Raw genomic sequence first — 18,794 nt, 5'->3', positions numbered from 1 at the left:
TGATTATTTACAATCCCATTCTTTGTGCATTCCTTCAGCAAAATTCAAAGTCTTTTTTTTACAACTTTGGTTGTATCTCAAAAATGGTTTTGAATGTCCTCAGTGGTTATAACATAGCCTGGCACTATAAGTTCAAAAGATCTTGGATTTATTTCTGCAAGAGAACAGATCTTAGTGAAATCACAATGAATTTGGCACGTGCAACACCCACGTCATGTTTTACAAGATTGTACCTTTAGATTTTTGGAAATTATCAGTTTCTAATTTTAATCAATTTATTATGCTAATTGAACCCAAGATCTTATCATAGCCTGTTTAACACTAATCAAAGGCATTGAGAGTCTACTTTTTGGCTTGAATATCTGTTTCATCATATTCGACAGTTGTATATCATAAGAATTTCCAAGTCATTTCAATTCTTACGTATTTTATTGTTTTCAGCATTTGTTACATATTTCATTATTTTTGTTTTTACCTTTTTTCTTTGTTTTTTTTCACTGGAAATATTGTCACTGGCCATTTTTCCACCATAATCATTATAAAATTAATCAATCAAAGTAATCAACGGAAATATAGTCAGGTTTTTATGAGTTTCATGACAGAGCACTGTTTTCCATACGGAATGTACACAAAATCACAAAATTGTGCCCTATTTTGGGGTGACATGCAGGTGCAAAACTGGGCGTGGCTTCATAACGATATGCCCAGGTTGTAAATTTGGTCTCAAAAGTTGCATGATACTTGAAAAAAAATAAAGTCAAGAAGCCTCACAATGAGGCCTTCTTGCGTGCGTTGCAGAATTATTGTGCAAAAAGTTGATGGGGGTCAGATTTTGCCCACCTATCTCCCCCCCCCCCCTTGCCCTTTTAGGGATGAAGTTCCACAACTTCTTTACCGTACAATGTATGTGCCAAAAATTTACACCCATAACTAATGCTTGCCTAGTAGTATCAGCACTGTAACTTTGTGATTTAAGTATTTGAGCGAGTGAGATTGTGAGCGGATCACCGGAAATGGGGGGGGGGGGGGGTACCTTGTTCCCTTCTGTTTGATGTGTTTGCCTTTTCTTTATCCCTTTTTGTGTACCGGTATACAAAATTCTTTCTTTATCATTCGTATCATTGACAATGTGGAATTTATGTTGTCATAATGAAATTTGTATCATTTTATAATTAACTAATTCGTATATTGTTTACTGTAAAAGTGGAAAATTTTCGCGCATTTTGCGCAACCAGAAACTAGTGCGAAAATAAAAGCACGCGAATATTTTTGCTTGCCATGTGTTCCAGTAGCTGATGTCTTAATTCCGCGGAATTAAAAACACGCGAAACTCTTCTTACTCGGCCGAGCGCGAAAAATTAGTCGCGCGAAAATATCAACTTTTACAGTATATGAAAAAGAAAGAGAAATTAAAGATTGACCAAAAAAAAAAAAATGTGTGTGTGTGTGTGTGTGTTGTGTGTGTGCGTGTGTGCATTGTAATGAGAGAACAACAGTAATAATACACCTTTGGATTACCAACATCTGTCTAAAACGAATCTACATGGAAGAAATTGGAAAGACCAAAACGCCAAGAAGAGTGAAAAATATCAACACCCAGTACACCATGATACATGTAACAGATCAGAAAGATCATCTTTTTTATCAGTTTCATTCATACGACAATCATAACCTTCACCACTAATATCATAATGATCACCACCACCTCCAAGAACAATGTCATATTGTCATCACAGTATCATCAACACAAAACATCATCCTTTTTTGGTGTACCCCACAAATCATCCTCCTTGTTCTGAGCAGCATTGTAACCAAGACAATGATGATCACCATTATCATCAAGAACAATATCATCATCATCCCAGCATCAGCACCACCATCATCACAAGACATCATCTTTTTTTTTATGCATACAGCATTGCACCGCTGTTGCTATGATCATCACACCGGTGTTGCCATGATCATCACCTCGGCATCTTTGATCTACACAGCACAGCACCAATATCATCATAACCATTGTCATCAAGAATACTATCATCATCTCAGCATCATCATGACCACCATCACCATCAGACAACACCATCCTTGTTCTAAACGGCATTATAACCATGATGATCATTGCCATCATCAAGAACATGTTAATCATCATCTCAGCATCATAATCACCATCATCACAAAACACCATCCCTGTCCTTAACGCAACTAGGTAAACCAATATAATGTTGTAATTACCATCATCACCAAGAATGCCACCATCACCATTAGCTTTGAAATCATCACACCCACTGCAATAGAAATTGCCACAATTCAGCAACAACGCTGATCCCAAATATGACCATATTTTTGTCAGTTTTGCTGTTATCAATCTCAAAAATCCTCAGAAAACACTGCACAATGAAGGATACTGCATGTTGTATCATTTGCTTTCACCAAATGTGATAAGTTTATTTAAATCAATCTGATCCTCCAAGCAAACATTAGTATCTTTGCCATACAATATTGATTTTTTCCTGACATTTTCATCATTCATGTATGTACTATGATTTCTAATAAAAAAAAAAAGGAGAGAAAAGAATTTTGTCCCAACATATACACATTCATATCAGCTAATCATATATTCACATCTCGTACTTTAGGAATTGCACAGCTTAATCGACATGACCCTAACTTCATCATAATCACATTCATACAATCCATAATCATATAAAATGGGTGCTTATATTCAAGACCCAAACTGCTGTCTATGTTCCTCTTTTTTTTTTTTAATAATCAGTTTGTGTCTATTTAATTATCAAAATAAAAGCATCTGGAATATACAATGATTACAATATGTACATTTCATTTACTCCAAGAAGCATATAAGATATATTCATATGAGCAATGATTTGTAAGTAAATCAACCACAACTCTCTCTCTCTCTCTCTCCTGTTTGCAAAATTGATCACTTTGCGCAAGAATGAAGCAGGTTTCTCACTTTGCAACTAGCAGTGAAAATCTACAGGAATGGGCAGGAATATAAATGCTATAACATCATATCTACACAAACATGATAATCCATACACCTGATTTGCATGACATATGGTTGGGGGGGGGGGGGGGGAGGAGGGGCTCATACAGAAATGGCCAATGTATCTTGAAGATACCACTGGTATCTTTGCTGAAGAGCAGCAACTTGCGGTGTCAAATGAAAGATGATGAGCTCTATCATACAACTAAGCTGAATGGTATCATATATAGCTGGAGTTTATAGAAGGTTTTGAGTTTTTCACTGATTGAGTCCAGAAGATCTTTTATATCAGAGAGAATATAATATCAGGGTACAATGTCGGCTCTCTATGCTCAACCACAAAAAAAGAAGAAAAACAAATTGATGCCATTGGTGCTTTTGTGGTGTCTTGGCCAATAATGAAATTGTATTCACGGTAAAAACTTGGCCCCACCTCCCCCCCCCCCTCCCAAATACAGGGTAGGCTTAAAAATACTTGTCTATGATATACCATAAAGTGAAAGTAATCGCATGTAAAGCCTGCTTAAAACTGCCCTGACCCTATTAAAGACATACGTTTTGCTACTACCCTCCCTTTCACACTTGCATCTACGCACACTTGCCGAAGTGTTTACTGAGAAAAGAAAGGAAAAAAGAATCCTTAAGCATGGATCTGCAGACAAAGATAATCTTTGTGAAAGTAGCATTTTTTTTTTCACACACCTGTATGTGGTATTACACCATATGCCAAAGTTATTGAACTGAAGTTTCAGACCTGCATATAGTCGCGCTATTGCTTGGTTTCTTGTCTGTATGTGCACTCTGTTTTTCTCATATGACATGGACAAAAATATTCAAAAAATAGAAAAATAAACCCTTCACAGCTTGTTGGTCCCCATTGACAAAAAACAACTACTTAAACCATGAAAGAACAGGTTTGGACTTGGAATGAAGAATACATGGAATGGAATCCTCCCATACTAGAACACTTATCACCTTAAAACACCGTGTACTTGGAATGTTTGGCTGCATTTGTGATCAAAACTATGAAAGCTTCAAGAAAAAGCAGGTTCCATCTGATAAAATCCATATTTCCTTTCTTTTGCTCCTTGTCATGTTGTTGTTGCTTAGTCTACTTGCTTGTTTAGTCAATACTTCAAATTCACACCAAATTGTATGCATATCAGAGTCCACCAGAGATTTTTAGATCAGATGTGTGGGGTGGGGAATTCTGGACAAAGAAATATTTTTGCGTAGTCATGGCTGTAGTCGTTCTACTTCCAGAGAATCTGGAGATTTCAGTGTCGAAACTGCCCCCCCCCCCCCCCCAGCCTAAAGCCCTTAAGTCTCGGAAGCGAGACAATCAGGAAGCAAAGAATAAAATTTGACATGCGATGTTGATGACTGCGTCAGCGATGTTTCACACACATCCTGTGTCTTGGTTTGAGCATGGGTTCAAGTTGTTACTGTTTTAAGCGATTGTTTGTTCAAAAAAACACCACCAACATTGTGCTTGCTTGTTTGTTTGCTTTAAACAGAAAGATGAGTCAAAGAACAGTCTGCACACTGCCTGACCTATTATAGTATTGTTTGTCATCTTGAAGAATGACAGGGAGGAAAAAAAAACAAACAATAGCAGCTCTCATTATTTTACCTCCTGTTGGCGGGTTTTCATGATGCTAATGCCGATAGAGCACCGAAATGTGATGTCACAGGCATTCATCGCCGTGGAAACTTGTTCTACACAATCTCACGTAACAAGAACATCTGTGAACACAATGGTTGCTAACCATGCTTGTACCCATTTCTGACCCACTACCCAAAGCCTTGTGAAAGGGTATTTTGTGGAACCAGCACTAAGCTCTAACACGAGACTGCGATATCATCACTTCGGTACTCTATACACTTGCTGTAACGGACAAACCTTTTCCCCCAGTCAATAAATAAGTGAATGAAGGAAGAAGAAGAAGAAGAAGAAAAAAAAAAAAGGAGAAAAACGGTTTCTTCTCCAGCTACAAAGAACAATGTGCTTTAATGATAAAAATAGTTATAGCTTTATTTATACAAAGGTATATAAAAATTTGGCCTGATGTATACAAGGAAATTACTGCCAAACAAGATACAAACTTGAACATTTGAAATAAAATTTAGCTCTTTTCCTGGTCAAAGAAATGGTTTGCAAATATTAAATTGAGATGGTTAAAAGGCCCTAAACCCCCCCCCCCCCCATCCCCATCCACTGTCAGGGTTCATCCTAGCATATTTGTTGGCCTGGCATGAAAGCGGAGATTAAATGGTGGCATGCAGATGATAACCACATCGGAGAGTTGTCCCCAGAACATCACAACACGAGTACGAACCTGGCCACACCTCTCACGTGACAAACAAACATGCTCAATACACCACACCATGCCAGGAACATCATGAAATGTTTCACATTTTTTGAGCTACGATTTCTAGCATCTATAAATACATGCCGATTCTATTCAGACTAGACCTGAGTAACACCATTACACACTGCCCAGTCCCACAAATTCAAAACATTATTCCGCTATGCACCATTTGATGACATCAAACCAATGATTGCATGGGAAATCATGACAACTATATCGGAGTGTGTACGCTCACTAAGTTCCAGACTTCATAAAAATACAGTAGTTTCTGGAATCGACATGTTGCCATGGTATTGATAATATTGAAATTGTACGCGTATTCAAAATGGGTTAAACTGATACTCATTTGGCTGCTGCATCATTACTACTCAAATTTAACTGAACTTAACATACACTAAAGGAAATGTTTAAAAGGCATGCTGTGCATTTTCATTTATACTGCATGAAAGGGGCAGCACAGAATGCTTTCAGAGGCATTTCCTCTTGTGCTTCCTTTGTTCTGCATTGAGTTTGCTGTTAAAATCGTGGCAGTGTCATTACACAGGTATATTGAAATTGCTAGTACTGACATAATGAATAGTTGCAGCACAATGCTACAACAAAACCATGCTGAAATCAACATTTGTTTGCATGTTAGTTTGCTCTCAAACAGGGATTTGATTTTGTAATTTTTTTTCTCCATGCTCTCATTTTATCAGACTGCTATTCTGGGAGAAATTGCTAGCTTGTGAACAAACATAAAGTTACAATCATGGTAATTCACACGAACTGACTGCCTTGAACACGTTTTAATCGTGCTCCAGATATGAACAGGCCTTCAAAACCTCCATATCCTAGGCAAAAGTGAATATCTAAAAGATAATCACTTCTTATAGCAGTTCGGCATTTAAATGAAACACCATCCCTTGCAAATAAACACGGGTAGGCTAAAAGCGCAAGTCACCTTGAAAATATTTGTGACTGTATCTACACAACTTTTGACTCAAACGTTACCCATAACCTCTGAGAGTACCAGTATCATATACAATTATAAAATGTACAAAAAACTTTTTTTGTTAAAATTAAGTATCCACAGATTGGCATGATAAAGAATCTTTGATAAAAATCAAATCTCTTGATAAAAATCATTTGGCACACATCCTTCTCTCGCCACGGCGAAACTTCACAGTCATGGATGCTTTGTTGTCATGGCGATACATAACCACAAAACACTGATGACATGAAGTCGTGGTCCTACAGCCCTCCATGAGAAGACAAACATGTCAATATCATTTACAATAAACTGTCCACAAAATTTTGAAGGATGACAAATAAGGAACGCAATTCATTTATCTTTAAAGTACAGAAGAGAATATGCTAAAACAGATAAAATCTTGGATAAATGCTGCTGTATTTTCCTAAAGTTTCTGTGGACAGCTAAATGTGTATACACGAGGCTAAAATGACGGATGTGCAATACATCACAACTTATGTAGAGTACTGTTTCATCTATTTTTTTTCTTGTCTTGAAGGAAGAATTCATATTCACATAGTCTACTTCCCTTCTCTTACATAGCAATGAATCATACAGACGTAAGATATCAGATCTTTAAAATACACGTATCTATTCATAGTTGGCAGCATGTATACATTACAAGACATTTGACAACCCTTCCAAAACTACTGAATTCACAATTTCCACATGAACACCTTGAATTACACACTCTGTCAGGAAAACCTTCTCAATTCTGGTCTCTCATCGAAAACGAATTGCATCTTCTTACTAGCAATGTATTTGGCTTGACTAGACTACATACCAAATGTTGTTTGTTTTCTGTCTTTTTTTTTGTGTGGGCATTTGATTGAATGAGGTCACTACAGTGAAACTTAAAAGTGCCCAGATAAAATGTATGCTTTTGAAGATTGATGCATTGTTAAAAATATGGCTAACCTGGGGTACACACAACTCGCCTTATGGTCACTGATTACAAGCCTGTGTGGAAGGGCGCATACAAAGACACAGAGATAAAATACAGGCGATATTGCGTAAGATAGATATATGGATAGATGGGTAGACGAAGACTGGGGGGGGGGGGAGAGGGGCGAGAACAAGAGGGAGAAAGGGGGGAGGGGATATAGAGGGAGAGAGAGAAAGGAGACAGATTGCGTAGAACAAGGACTTTCAAGACAAATCGTGCCATGTTTTGATAAATCAGCTCACAACCATCAGAAATTGCGACCCCCCCCCCCCCCCCCCCCCATTTACAATGACGTCAACCCATATCAAATATGCATTCCATGCCAAGTTTAGCTCGAGGCAATAGGCAAGCAGAGACGATAACGCAGAAACCACACATTGCAATACTACAATCTGATTCACATACTTTAAACACACATATTGTATGACTGACAATGTGCATAACATCAATTTGGAAGTCACAAATGCCATGGAAAAAAAACATAGATTGTGGTCATTGTATATACCACCTACTTAAGCAATTGCCGTAAACAATTTTCAGCAATTCAGTGCTACAATTTTCCCATGTAATGCATAACCATCATTCAGTAGGCTCCCCAAACAATAAAACAGCACATTTTATCATGGTATTTATATAAATGAAATTTTAAAAATACAATTGACGTATTTTGCAAAAAGCATTAATAGCATTTCAGGGCTGGGTTTAGGTTTTGGAATCTCTCTAAACCCACATATCTCCCATCACACCTGTGAAGTACCTAAACAAAGGGCTACTATTCACATTAAAATAATCTTGGAGATGATATCAATAGCATTATCATAGTAGGATATACTAGTAAGCATGATAAAAAAGAGAAGATGTTTTTCTGATATTTCTCAAAGTCGCTATACTCATTTTGTGGTGTATGCTCTTTCAGACATCACAACATTGCGACTTCTTTCATTTAACTACACAATTAGGACTGCAACCAAGCCAGACATATAAATTGCATTCAATTCTTATAAAATTCATTGGTACTATTCAAGGAAAACGACACAAACAACAAATCAACAGTTCAGGCACTGATCGAGAACATGAGGAAAAAAAAAAGTAGTCTGGTTCCAAGGAGTTTGGGTTTTTCATATTACTATGGGAAAGGTTGATCATTCACAGCCTTCAGAGGGCTATTCTGGATATTGTTACAGCTTCTTAAATTGGGACTGATGTGCAAAAAGTGTTTCAGATGTAAATAATGTGATACGTCGTCACCAGAAGGGAGCATATCGCTTGGAGATCTGTAGCAATATCATCTTAAATTATTTGTTTGCGTGCATTCAATAAATCCAACCCTAAAACGTAGAAATCTGCACCTCCACACATTCAAACAAGAGAATGGAAAGAAACCTGCATACAGTGGTATATGCACTGATTTCTGAGCAAGTTCCTTTACGCAATGTGTGACATCAAACTCTCCTTACATCACATTGCGATTGCACTTACTTTCCACACATTCCCTGTCACAGTGAATCTGAAGAACCTTATGAGGCAGAAACACAAACAGGAAATTTCATGACAGATTACATGTATGAATTAATTTCTCTTTTTTTTTTCTTCAATTTGGAATGAATAAACTTTGAAGTTATATTGTAATTGCTGCTTCACGCTGCATGACTCTGTGCTCAAGAATCCTTTTGGAGGAGGATGTAGTCACAGTCCAGACCAAACCCCCAGGAAGGGAATGCAAGAACATCGACGGTGAAGAGAGTGGCAACATGAGATGCTCGGGGTCCTGCGACCATCGTCAGCATAGCAAACGGGAGCACGAGAAAAATCAAATCTCCTTGAATCCAGACTAGCAGGAAGAAGAGGAATAAGGGGAGGACTCTCTTGGACGTTATACCATCGCAGGATTGTCATACTCTGCGTAGTGTCGTATGTGCCTGGGATCCTCGCCCCCCGATAGCACAGGCACTGTGCTGACCGTCAGGGGGTCATCGGGGGGAAGCTGGGCCAGCGGGGCCGTTCGCAACGGGGGCGCTCCCTGTCCCTCCGGCCCCTGCTCCCGTTCCCGCTGTTCCCGCTCCCGGCTCCGCTGCTCCCTCTCCCGCTCCCGCTGTTCCCGCTCCCTGTCCCTCTGTTCCCGGAGCTCGCTCTTCTTTGGTTTGAGCTGGATGAGGGCCGAGGCGAGGGTGAGGCGTGGCTGACCGTACGGGGGCGCTGCATCCCCCTCTGCTAAGGGCAGCTGCATGAGTACCGTCATGATGCCAGCCTTGTTGTCGCTGCATGGCTCAAGAGTGGTTAACACCTGATTGCTCTGGAAGCACAAAGGGAGGATAAGCCAAATTATTTGATGTTAAACATGCATACCAGTACCTCAGGTAATTTCAGACTTTTAATCACTACATTCTAGAGATGCAGAAAACCTCTAACAGTGACCAACAGAGCAGTGATCTGCAAACAACTGAAAGCTACAAATGAATTAATTGATGTTGGATGTACCCTATGACTCTATACTAACCTTTTGTGGAATAATTCATGCAAGGATTGCAAAACCTTTTAACCCTTAAAATGATGGCACATTTATGCATACTAGCAATCATTACAAAACTTGTCATCATGCCTTCAGGTCTATTTCTATCAGAATGTGCAAACAAATGACCTACGTGTTTCTGCACATGTAGCTCAGCTTATCACTTACTGATAGATTGACAAATGAGGAGCAGCAGTAGCTTGATGCTGATGACTTTGGCTGTTATATCTTGCTTCAAACTGGCTCATCAGTACCACTGGCAGTAAAGCTCTTCATGATCCATCCCTTTAACTCTTTGGACACTTTTGGTCAATTTCTGAATATTTTGTTGTAGATTCCATTTTTTGGTTTGTTTATGTGTTGTTTTCTTTTCTTTTCTTTTACAAGGAGCAAACCTAAAATCTGTGTGTTTGTTTTGACAATTTGCAAATTAACATCTCCAGCAATTGGCAATAATTTTCCTTCGCTTTTAATGTCAAGCACCAAGAGTATAGGCAGTCATTTCCTTTTCCAGTTCGAAGAGATCACATGACTGGAACAATACAAGGGAAATTTGGTAGGGTACCTGGTGCAAAGTGCAATGACAAGCACCAATTAATGATTTTTAAAAAAGAAGAAGAAACACACATCAAAAACCTTACTGCAAAGTTGGATCAAGTGAGTCAAATGTCTTGCAGATACTGCAGGACTAACTACTATAAAACCACAAATGTTTGCGTGCATTTTAATTCTGCAAATTTTGCTAGAGCCAAGATTTGCGAAATTAAAATCCAGGCGAAGTTCTTGTCCTCGACTACATGCAGTGAATGCCAGTTGAAATTTGCAACAATCTTATACGTGAAAAAGGTCATCGGCTCCAATTTGCGAAAATTTCATGCAGCAAAAATACATATGGGTCGTGACGTGAGAAAAGGGCCCTTGGGGCATAAAATATCGAAAACGAATTTTCGCCGCCACATTGTGGAATGAACTCTGACATATATTTAGATATGCAAACCGTTTTCTGAAATTCCAAGCCTAAATGCCCAATTATGATATTTGAAAAACATGTTTTGTCCAAATCCTGCCACTTTTTGATGCATCTATGCATGTGCGCGCAGCTAGCTAGCTGATCGCATTTTGCGCGTATTGGTTTGTCAAACTTCCGCGCCGTTTTCCGGCGTTTGTGCGCCACAGCGTTAAGGGCCCTTTTCTCACGTCACGGCTCATATTGTATCTTGCTTTAAAAGTCATTCCCTCCTGACTGAGAACATCAGCTGGTGGGCAAGCAGTGAAGATGGGGGTAAGGATGAAGAAGGGAGAGTACTTACACGACACTCTGCCACCAGGTCGGGTGGGGCTGACTTGCTGATCTCTACATCGATGGAAGCAAAAGGCCTACTGGCCATAACTGCTAGTTCCACGGCCCGTTGCTACAAAAAGAGTGGGGGGGGGGGGGGGGGGGGGGGGGAGGGGGAGAGAAGAGAAACATGTCTTGTAAGAATACGGGATGTCAGAACACAAATCAATCACATACATTTACCAATTCAGCTTGAATACAAAGGTAGGTTCAACTTCGAGAAACATGCATACATGTATATGTTTACCCTGCATTATCTGACATTGATATACAAATGTATTATGGGCAAATCTGTTTGTATCTTCCGCTGATCACATAGGTTTAATCACAATCATCTCATTTATCATGCATTGAATTGAACTAGCTTCCATATCTTCTCTCAAGACAAATTTGAATGAATGTTACTTTTTTTTTCTTCCTTTTTTTATTGATGGGAAAACATCTAGCACATGATATTTCATTCATTTCAAAAGCTTCGGACAAATGGACTGTGCAGAATTGGTAGGACCTTTGTTGCTCCAGACATGATGGCCAAAATTTACAAAGGCTGTTTAAGTCTATAGTCCATGGATTATGCAAATTGTGATTGCATAATTGTATGTGACACATTGTGTACTCCAAGGGTACATCCACTTTCGGACAGACACATGCTGACATGCGTATATGTGCAAGATGTAAGAATGCCTACTTCATGCTTTTTGCAATCTATTGACTAAATCTAACCATGGATTTGACTTAAAGCTACCTTTGTGAATCCGGGCCAGCATGTCACAAAGACTTAATATTCTTCCGCATACATCCTATCACAATTTCCAAACACAAATATAGCACTTTTTCAACAGTATTCACTGTACTTCATGGGTGGCGATAAAGATAGGTGTGTGAATGCACCTTTAGACTGTTTAGTCATCTATACTACAAACTGATTAGTCAAGCACATGCAGACAAAAGGAAAGAAAGCATACATACATTGTAACAGTGATTACAGTGCACACACATTGCTACATTGTTAGTTGAGTGCAAGGCTAATACATTAAAATCAATGGCATAAATACAAGGTGAGTGTGCCACTTGGATGTGTTATGATGTTGCCAAGTGGAAGGAAATACAGAGGATTAGAGTGGAAATGGAGAAACGTTATCGAACCAACACACATATACACACACAAAAAAAGATAGAGCGCAAAGCCACAGAACATGCATGTTTTAAAAGAGTGGGCAAATGTGAAATTCTCACTCGTTTAACGGGGGTTAGGGAGAAGCAAAAACAGGAAAGGAAGAGCAACAGAACTAGTGTACTATGTAGGTCATCACGTCGGCACTTCTTCCAGAGGAGCATACATAATGCTTGTAGGTTGTTGTTCCTCTCATTCTAAGCAGAGTACAACCTTATGCGTCATATTCTTGTGGGTCAGATGGACGGCACATATGAAACACAGTACACACCAGACCAAAGAGACAAAAGACATGCTGAATGTCAACATGACAACTACAACAACCAAATGAACAAATACGACTTTAGAGGTGAGAGGTCAATCAATCGTAAACAGATCACAAACACAGATGCAAAGTGCTCTTCATGTGTTCTTTTTTTCTTTATTCCCATCAGATGCACACAAATGTGAGAAAATGGAATCCCGTGTGAGGACAAACTACACACAACCAGCTGTCACTGCCAACATGACCGTACATGGCCAGCGAGGGCAGCAGAACGGATGAAAGCAGTGAAGACAAAAGGTGTGTGTACCACAGACATCACTTTACTGCGGGTGTTATGTGTGAATGATGTGTTGTGTTTCTTTAGAGTGGATAACTTCACAAAGAAATACCGTCAAACGTCGATAAAACCCTCTCACTAAAATCCTTTGGGTAAAGTCCTTTCACAAATCTTGGCAGAACAACAAAACAAACGGATAGATGGTCAGACAAGCCAAAAACAAATGCACAAACAAATGTACATTAAAAAAAAACACACAAAAAAAAAAACAACCACAGATGCAATCACTCTGAAATGAAATGTATAAGAAATGGCTGTTATTGTTTCCCTATAATACATGAAATCACTGAGAATCTTGAAGAATTAGCCTAAATCCTATGGCTGGCCATTCAATAGTAGATGCAAGCTGTTGCTGCGAGAGATGCTGGAACTCGATGAGCACGTCATAAAAGTAAAAGCTGAATACAACAGAATGGATGCACGCAGGTAAAAGAAATTGCAGCAAACTGACTTGAGTACCTTGGTTTCTAGTACCTCAGAAAAAAAAAAAAGCTTAACAACAGTAAAGAGTTACATCTTCATTTCTCAGCAAAAACAAATCAAACAAACATGCATAAAGCAAAATGCAAATTATCATTTCCTGGGCATTAGGAAGCTGGTCTAATTCTTGCATTATGATTGGACCCTGGAAGTTTATAGGACAACTCAAATAAAGACTAAACCATTTATCACCAAGCTGCATACACCACTGTTTACTAATTGGCTGCATATTATATCCCCAATGGTTTAGGACCACATCACTATTAGCACCTATACTCATATAACGTCTTGAAAATAATTTGCCCCACAAACCAAAATATGGTGACTGCAATTTCTTTTTTATCATCTACTTGGGAAAAGGTTCAAGATGCCCTACGTATGTATGTCCTTTGGGGGAGTTGGCGTACCCTTTAATGTGTAGGTGTGACATGAGCTTTCACAAGCATTATTGGGAGGACCAAAGGACTTGAAGTTGGACAGTGAAAACAATAATTATAATATAGAGCAGGAGCAGATATGGTTAACACACAATTTTTTTTTTTTTTTTGTACTGGAAGAGAATGACTTGTCACGTGACAATGTACAATGAGCATGACCAGGTTGGACCCCTCCTCCTCACCCTCTTCTTCTCCCTCCCTCCCTCCCCCCCCCCCCCCCCCCCCCCCCCCCCCCCCCCCGCATGTACGCAACACAGATGACGGAATGAATACTCTGCGTGTTTCATGATGGGCGAGGCAACAACATAGTGTCATCAATACTGCTGAAGTGCAATGCAGCACCATTTCCAAGTTGATGATAATACAAGTTAGGGAAAATCCCATTATAACACGCTCGCTTACAAGGTACCACTTTTAACGAGGTCAATTCGGCGGTCCCTAATTTTCAATGCTGTACTTAAGCTGGTCTCTGTTTTTAGAATGTTTACCAAGCACCCATTTTCACGAGGTAAAATTGGTAGTGGATAAGAATGAATAATTTGCTCTATAAGGAGTAAGACCAACATAACAGCTTGAATTAACTTTCACTTTAATTACAGAGTGACAGATGGACGATTCAAGACAATGCCCAATTAGGAAATAAATAAAGGATAATGTGTGTTTTGCCCATCATAGAAAATAATAACAACGACACATCATTACATAGTGTAATCTGGGTTTCATGGGCTGCATTCAAGAAGGTCATAAGTGTCGTTATCAGAACGAGGGAGAGAAGGAACTGCTGATGCAAAAATTAAATGATCTTGTCATTACAGCAAAGATATTTCTCTCCATGCAACCATCTTGCCACATTCACAAGCACGAAAACAAGACAAATCTGTGATGCACTTTTTGTGTATTACTCCACCAATTTTCACACGATCTCATCATCCTTTAAAGAAAAAAAAAAATCACCCTAAGATCCCACTAGAACATGATGTGTTCTTGTAAAATGCTAAAATACCATTTATGCATTGATGTTGTGCATGTAGTACATATGACCTTTTGTTGCATCCTAAATGCAAAGTCCATACATGAACATGCTCTATGAAAATCACCTTTAGGCTTTAGTTCACGCCTCTTTTTCAGTTGGTCTCTATACTGTACTTCATCGACATGTAAATTCGTACACCTTCGTCCTCACAGTCAATGATATGAAAGCAATGTAGCTCAGTAATGAAATGTTTAAACAGGCATCCAATAGGATGCTAATCGCCATTTAACATCAAACATCATTCTTCTACCCAAAGTGCAGTACTCAGTTCTCACTGCACATGGCAGCAATGTCCAAGAACTAGCCATGATAAGAACATGAGGGATTAATTGAACAAAATGTGTGTGTGGGGTGGGGGATGATCAATCTTGTGGTGCTGGGACTTCTTACTAATAATCATACACATGTACCTCTCTCAATGGAATAATTCTTGCAATTTTGAAGTAATGTTGACATTTTTAAGGTGGACCGTTGTTTTCAATTGTACTGGTACATCATATATCAGCCCTGACATTACCGTGTACATGTGTGTGCTCCTGTGAAATTACATTATGGTGAATAACACTACGGTGACAGCATAAGTGAAGAATTTGAAAAATGCAATGCTTGTGAAGTTGATTTCAACCTGCGTGATTCTTCAGCTTACCATAATTGTTTCCCAATTTTTTCTTTTCCTCTTTTCCTCATTATCACACCATCGTTATGACCAAGATGATGCTTGTCTACTGTTATGCATACAAATCTATTTCATTATTGAACTTGAGATATGGTAGGAAAAAAAAAATGTCCTTTCTGACACTTCACTGAACTTTGTACGCTGGATCATCTACAATAATACTAGCTGGATTCATGCAGAGTTGCCTTTACTTTTAATCATCTTGTAGTTAGCTAACTTCAATGACAGCAGTGCGCCAAAGGTCTCTAAATTAAACTATAACTGTGTGAATGAACACTCGTAGTTTGCTAACCTAATATTGGCATGATGTTCCTAACCAAACAAATTTTTGCAGTTAGCCTCTGTACCCAGATCAATAATAAGGGCACCGTCTTTAGGTGTCAGGCCCATGTGAACACGGTTAACTACGAGAGTGTGGTCGAGCGTGGTCGAGATTGACCCCTATGAGCACTTGAAATATTTCTTGTAAATGAACACAAATGCTTGGTAAGAATGAAATAGTGATCTCTGCATGTGGCATGCTGCTCTTCTGGATTTCCTCATCAAAGTGTAATTTACTACGAGTCCTATCACTGATGATAAGGATTGTGTCAACGTAATTCGTAATTAGGAGTCAGTATGCCTACCATCGATGATAGCATGACCGTGTGAACATGGTGACAATAGGCCAGTCTTCATCAGACCGAAGTTTCGAAATAGCGTGCTATTTTGTGGTTATGAAATTAGCCCCATATCAAATTAACCTGCAATGAAAACACAAATAGTGCTCTCCCTGCTTGAGAAAATTTTCCCCCAAAGCTTGGTCTAGTTCGTGAAATAACATGTTAATTTGTCAATTAGTGCATTATTTGGGTTTAATCTCCATCTCCCCGAAACTTTTTCAATCCCACCATACTGGGGAAACCACTTTCGAACTTTGTGCTGAGCTGAGCCAAGTAATGATGCAACGTAGGCATGCGTCAATGCCAGGCTAGTTTCCCAAGTGGGTTGGTTCTCAAGCTGATGAAGGCGCACCTTTGTAATATTGGGCTATTTTCCCCACACAAAATAGCCCACGAGTTTGAACTTCCGTCTGACGAAGACATGCCTAATGAAAGACACGTACTGTGATTGTGATGGTGCCTCAGAACAGACTGTGAACTGGCCTGGCTTCTGGATTTCCAGGGATGATGCTTATTTCTCTGATGAGTTTGTGTTTGGATATGGCATGATGGCGGTTTCTTATCATGCTGAATAACGACAATTGCATGAAGACTTCGCAGCCGCGATGGGGCAGCATGATTGCGTTTAAATTTTAAAAGGTGAAGGGCGATCTCAAACCTGGCCATGACTGACTGTAGGGAGCTTGGTGGTGTATTGCACTTGTGGCTTCCTGCCCCTTTTTGTCTTGATTGATTTGGTGTTTGGGCTAACAAAAAGTGATTATTATACTAAACATTGTAGCCTCCACCTGAAGAGCACTTGAGAGTTTGAGGGGGGTAGGGGGCGGGGGTAGGCAGGTGGACGGGCTCATCACAGCTTGGATGCAGTAAGCCTAACTACGCAACCAATCCACTACACTATGAACATAGAATTCACATCGGGAACTTCCATCTTAGAGTGACCAGTGAGCATTTGAAGAGAAGGGTGCACTGAAGTCACACTCTTAATCCCCCATTGTCAAATACAAAGAATTTGCAATTTGATAACAATTTGATGACGTGATGTACAGTTTGTACTACGCGATTCTGAAGTAAAACTGGGGAGAGCTCGCATCAGAAGGCTACAGCTGGTCATGACATCACAAGAAATTGGAGTAAAACCGATGGCTAGTTCATGTTTCAGATTCTTGACACTACTGACAGCTTTGTGAAGCTCTTAATCCCTGCCCCTCCCAACGCAACAAAAATTTCCTAATATCAGAGGTAACTACTTTGTTTATGTGGACTTTAATTTCCTTTCACTACAGATTCTAACCACAAAAATCTGAATTATCTACCAGTTTGTGGCAAATGTAATTTAATTTTTAAAAATTTTTTCATATATACATTTTAATATATCATCTCAAAAGGCATTGGGAATAAGGACAGGTTCACTGGATGCACAATCAATCTGTATAAGCAGCCTTCTTGACAAACTTGTGATATTGGTTTTTCTCTCTAGTTTAAATGTTAAAGTTGTTTCCAAGTTATTGCCTCTCCTCGATCAAAAGACTAATTCTTTAAAATGCTTTTGGATGTCTCTCTCTACAACTTAAATAGATGGAGATATCACCTGTGCAACTCATGGTCATATTCATCAAATCTTGTTCTTTTCTCCATTTGCTTAACTTCCCCCCCCCCCCCCCCATCTCACTTGTCTCTTTAATGACTTTGTAAGTGGTGAAATGTTGCAGGGCAATGACCGGGTGTTTGACGAAGCAATGGGCGACAAGCATGGCACACTAACTCACGACTATTCCGTCGCTGGCCAGTGCACTCACCCGCAATCGGTAGTAGCGGTCATATCGGTCCTTGAACTTGAGCCCAATCACGAAGATGGACAGAATTGCAAGGAAGCTAAGAACGAAGGCCACCATGATCAGCCAGACGTTGTAAGGCTGGAACGGGGTCGCCTAAAGGGGACCAAATGACGACACTACATTAGCATCTTGCTCGATACCGGCCCCTCCCTGCGCGGAGAGAGAGACGCAGCAGCCGGCATACCTCCGCCCGAGTGAGAATGGAAGATGGTGAGGGGTTAGAGTGATGAAGAGGGAAGCAGAAATAGCGGGGAGCAGATTCCGCCTCTGGTTGCACACAGCACGGGTCTCCTGCGGAATCAGGGACTCTGGCGGGTGCCTCCTTTAGGGCGGGGGTTGGTTAACTCACCCGTCTCCGGTGGTGGTGGTCATAGCGGTCCTTAAGCTTGAGGCCAGCCAGGAAGATCAGCAGCAGTGTGAGGAAACAGACAAAGAAGGCCACCAGTACAGTCACCCAGTTTAGGAGGGGGTGATACTGGGTCACCTACAGCCAAAGGGAGGCAAGGATTACAGAGTGATGCACCCATCTGACTACCCCTCTCCCTTGGTTTAAAGTGTTTCAAGCTCGGGTCCTAGTATGACATGGGCTGTGGTATGACTGCATTGGTTATGGGGTACTACACACCACCTGCTTCTTGTTTTTCTTTTCTCTCTCTCTCTCCTTATTTTCTGTAACAAGAGGAATCAACAACTGAGTTGACAAAACA

General features: G+C 39.8%; 1 protein-coding gene across 1 annotated transcript in view; it reads right to left on the bottom strand.

Annotated features, from left to right (window-relative positions):
- Positions 1-7,641: 7,641 nt before the first annotated feature.
- LOC139739780 (attractin-like protein 1) overlaps positions 7,642-18,794 on the bottom strand; it is a 113,860-nt gene continuing 102,707 nt past the window's right edge. The window contains exons 23-24 of the mRNA XM_071650375.1: positions 11,157-11,258; positions 7,642-9,630 (exon numbers count right to left, since the gene is read on the bottom strand). Coding sequence (XP_071506476.1) covers positions 9,211-9,630; positions 11,157-11,258 — 522 coding nt within the window. The 3' untranslated portion in view covers positions 7,642-9,210. The remainder of the gene's footprint in view (positions 9,631-11,156; positions 11,259-18,794) is intronic.

The sequence above is a fragment of the Diadema antillarum genome, unplaced genomic scaffold, assembly GCF_040938485.1.
Source record: "Diadema antillarum isolate AM-2024a unplaced genomic scaffold, OU_Dant_1.0 seq00000819_RagTag, whole genome shotgun sequence".
In the NCBI taxonomy this organism is placed as follows: Eukaryota; Metazoa; Echinodermata; class Echinoidea; order Diadematoida; family Diadematidae; genus Diadema; species Diadema antillarum.
Note: the sequence above shows the minus strand (reverse complement) of the source record. Positions and strands in the feature narration are given on the sequence as shown.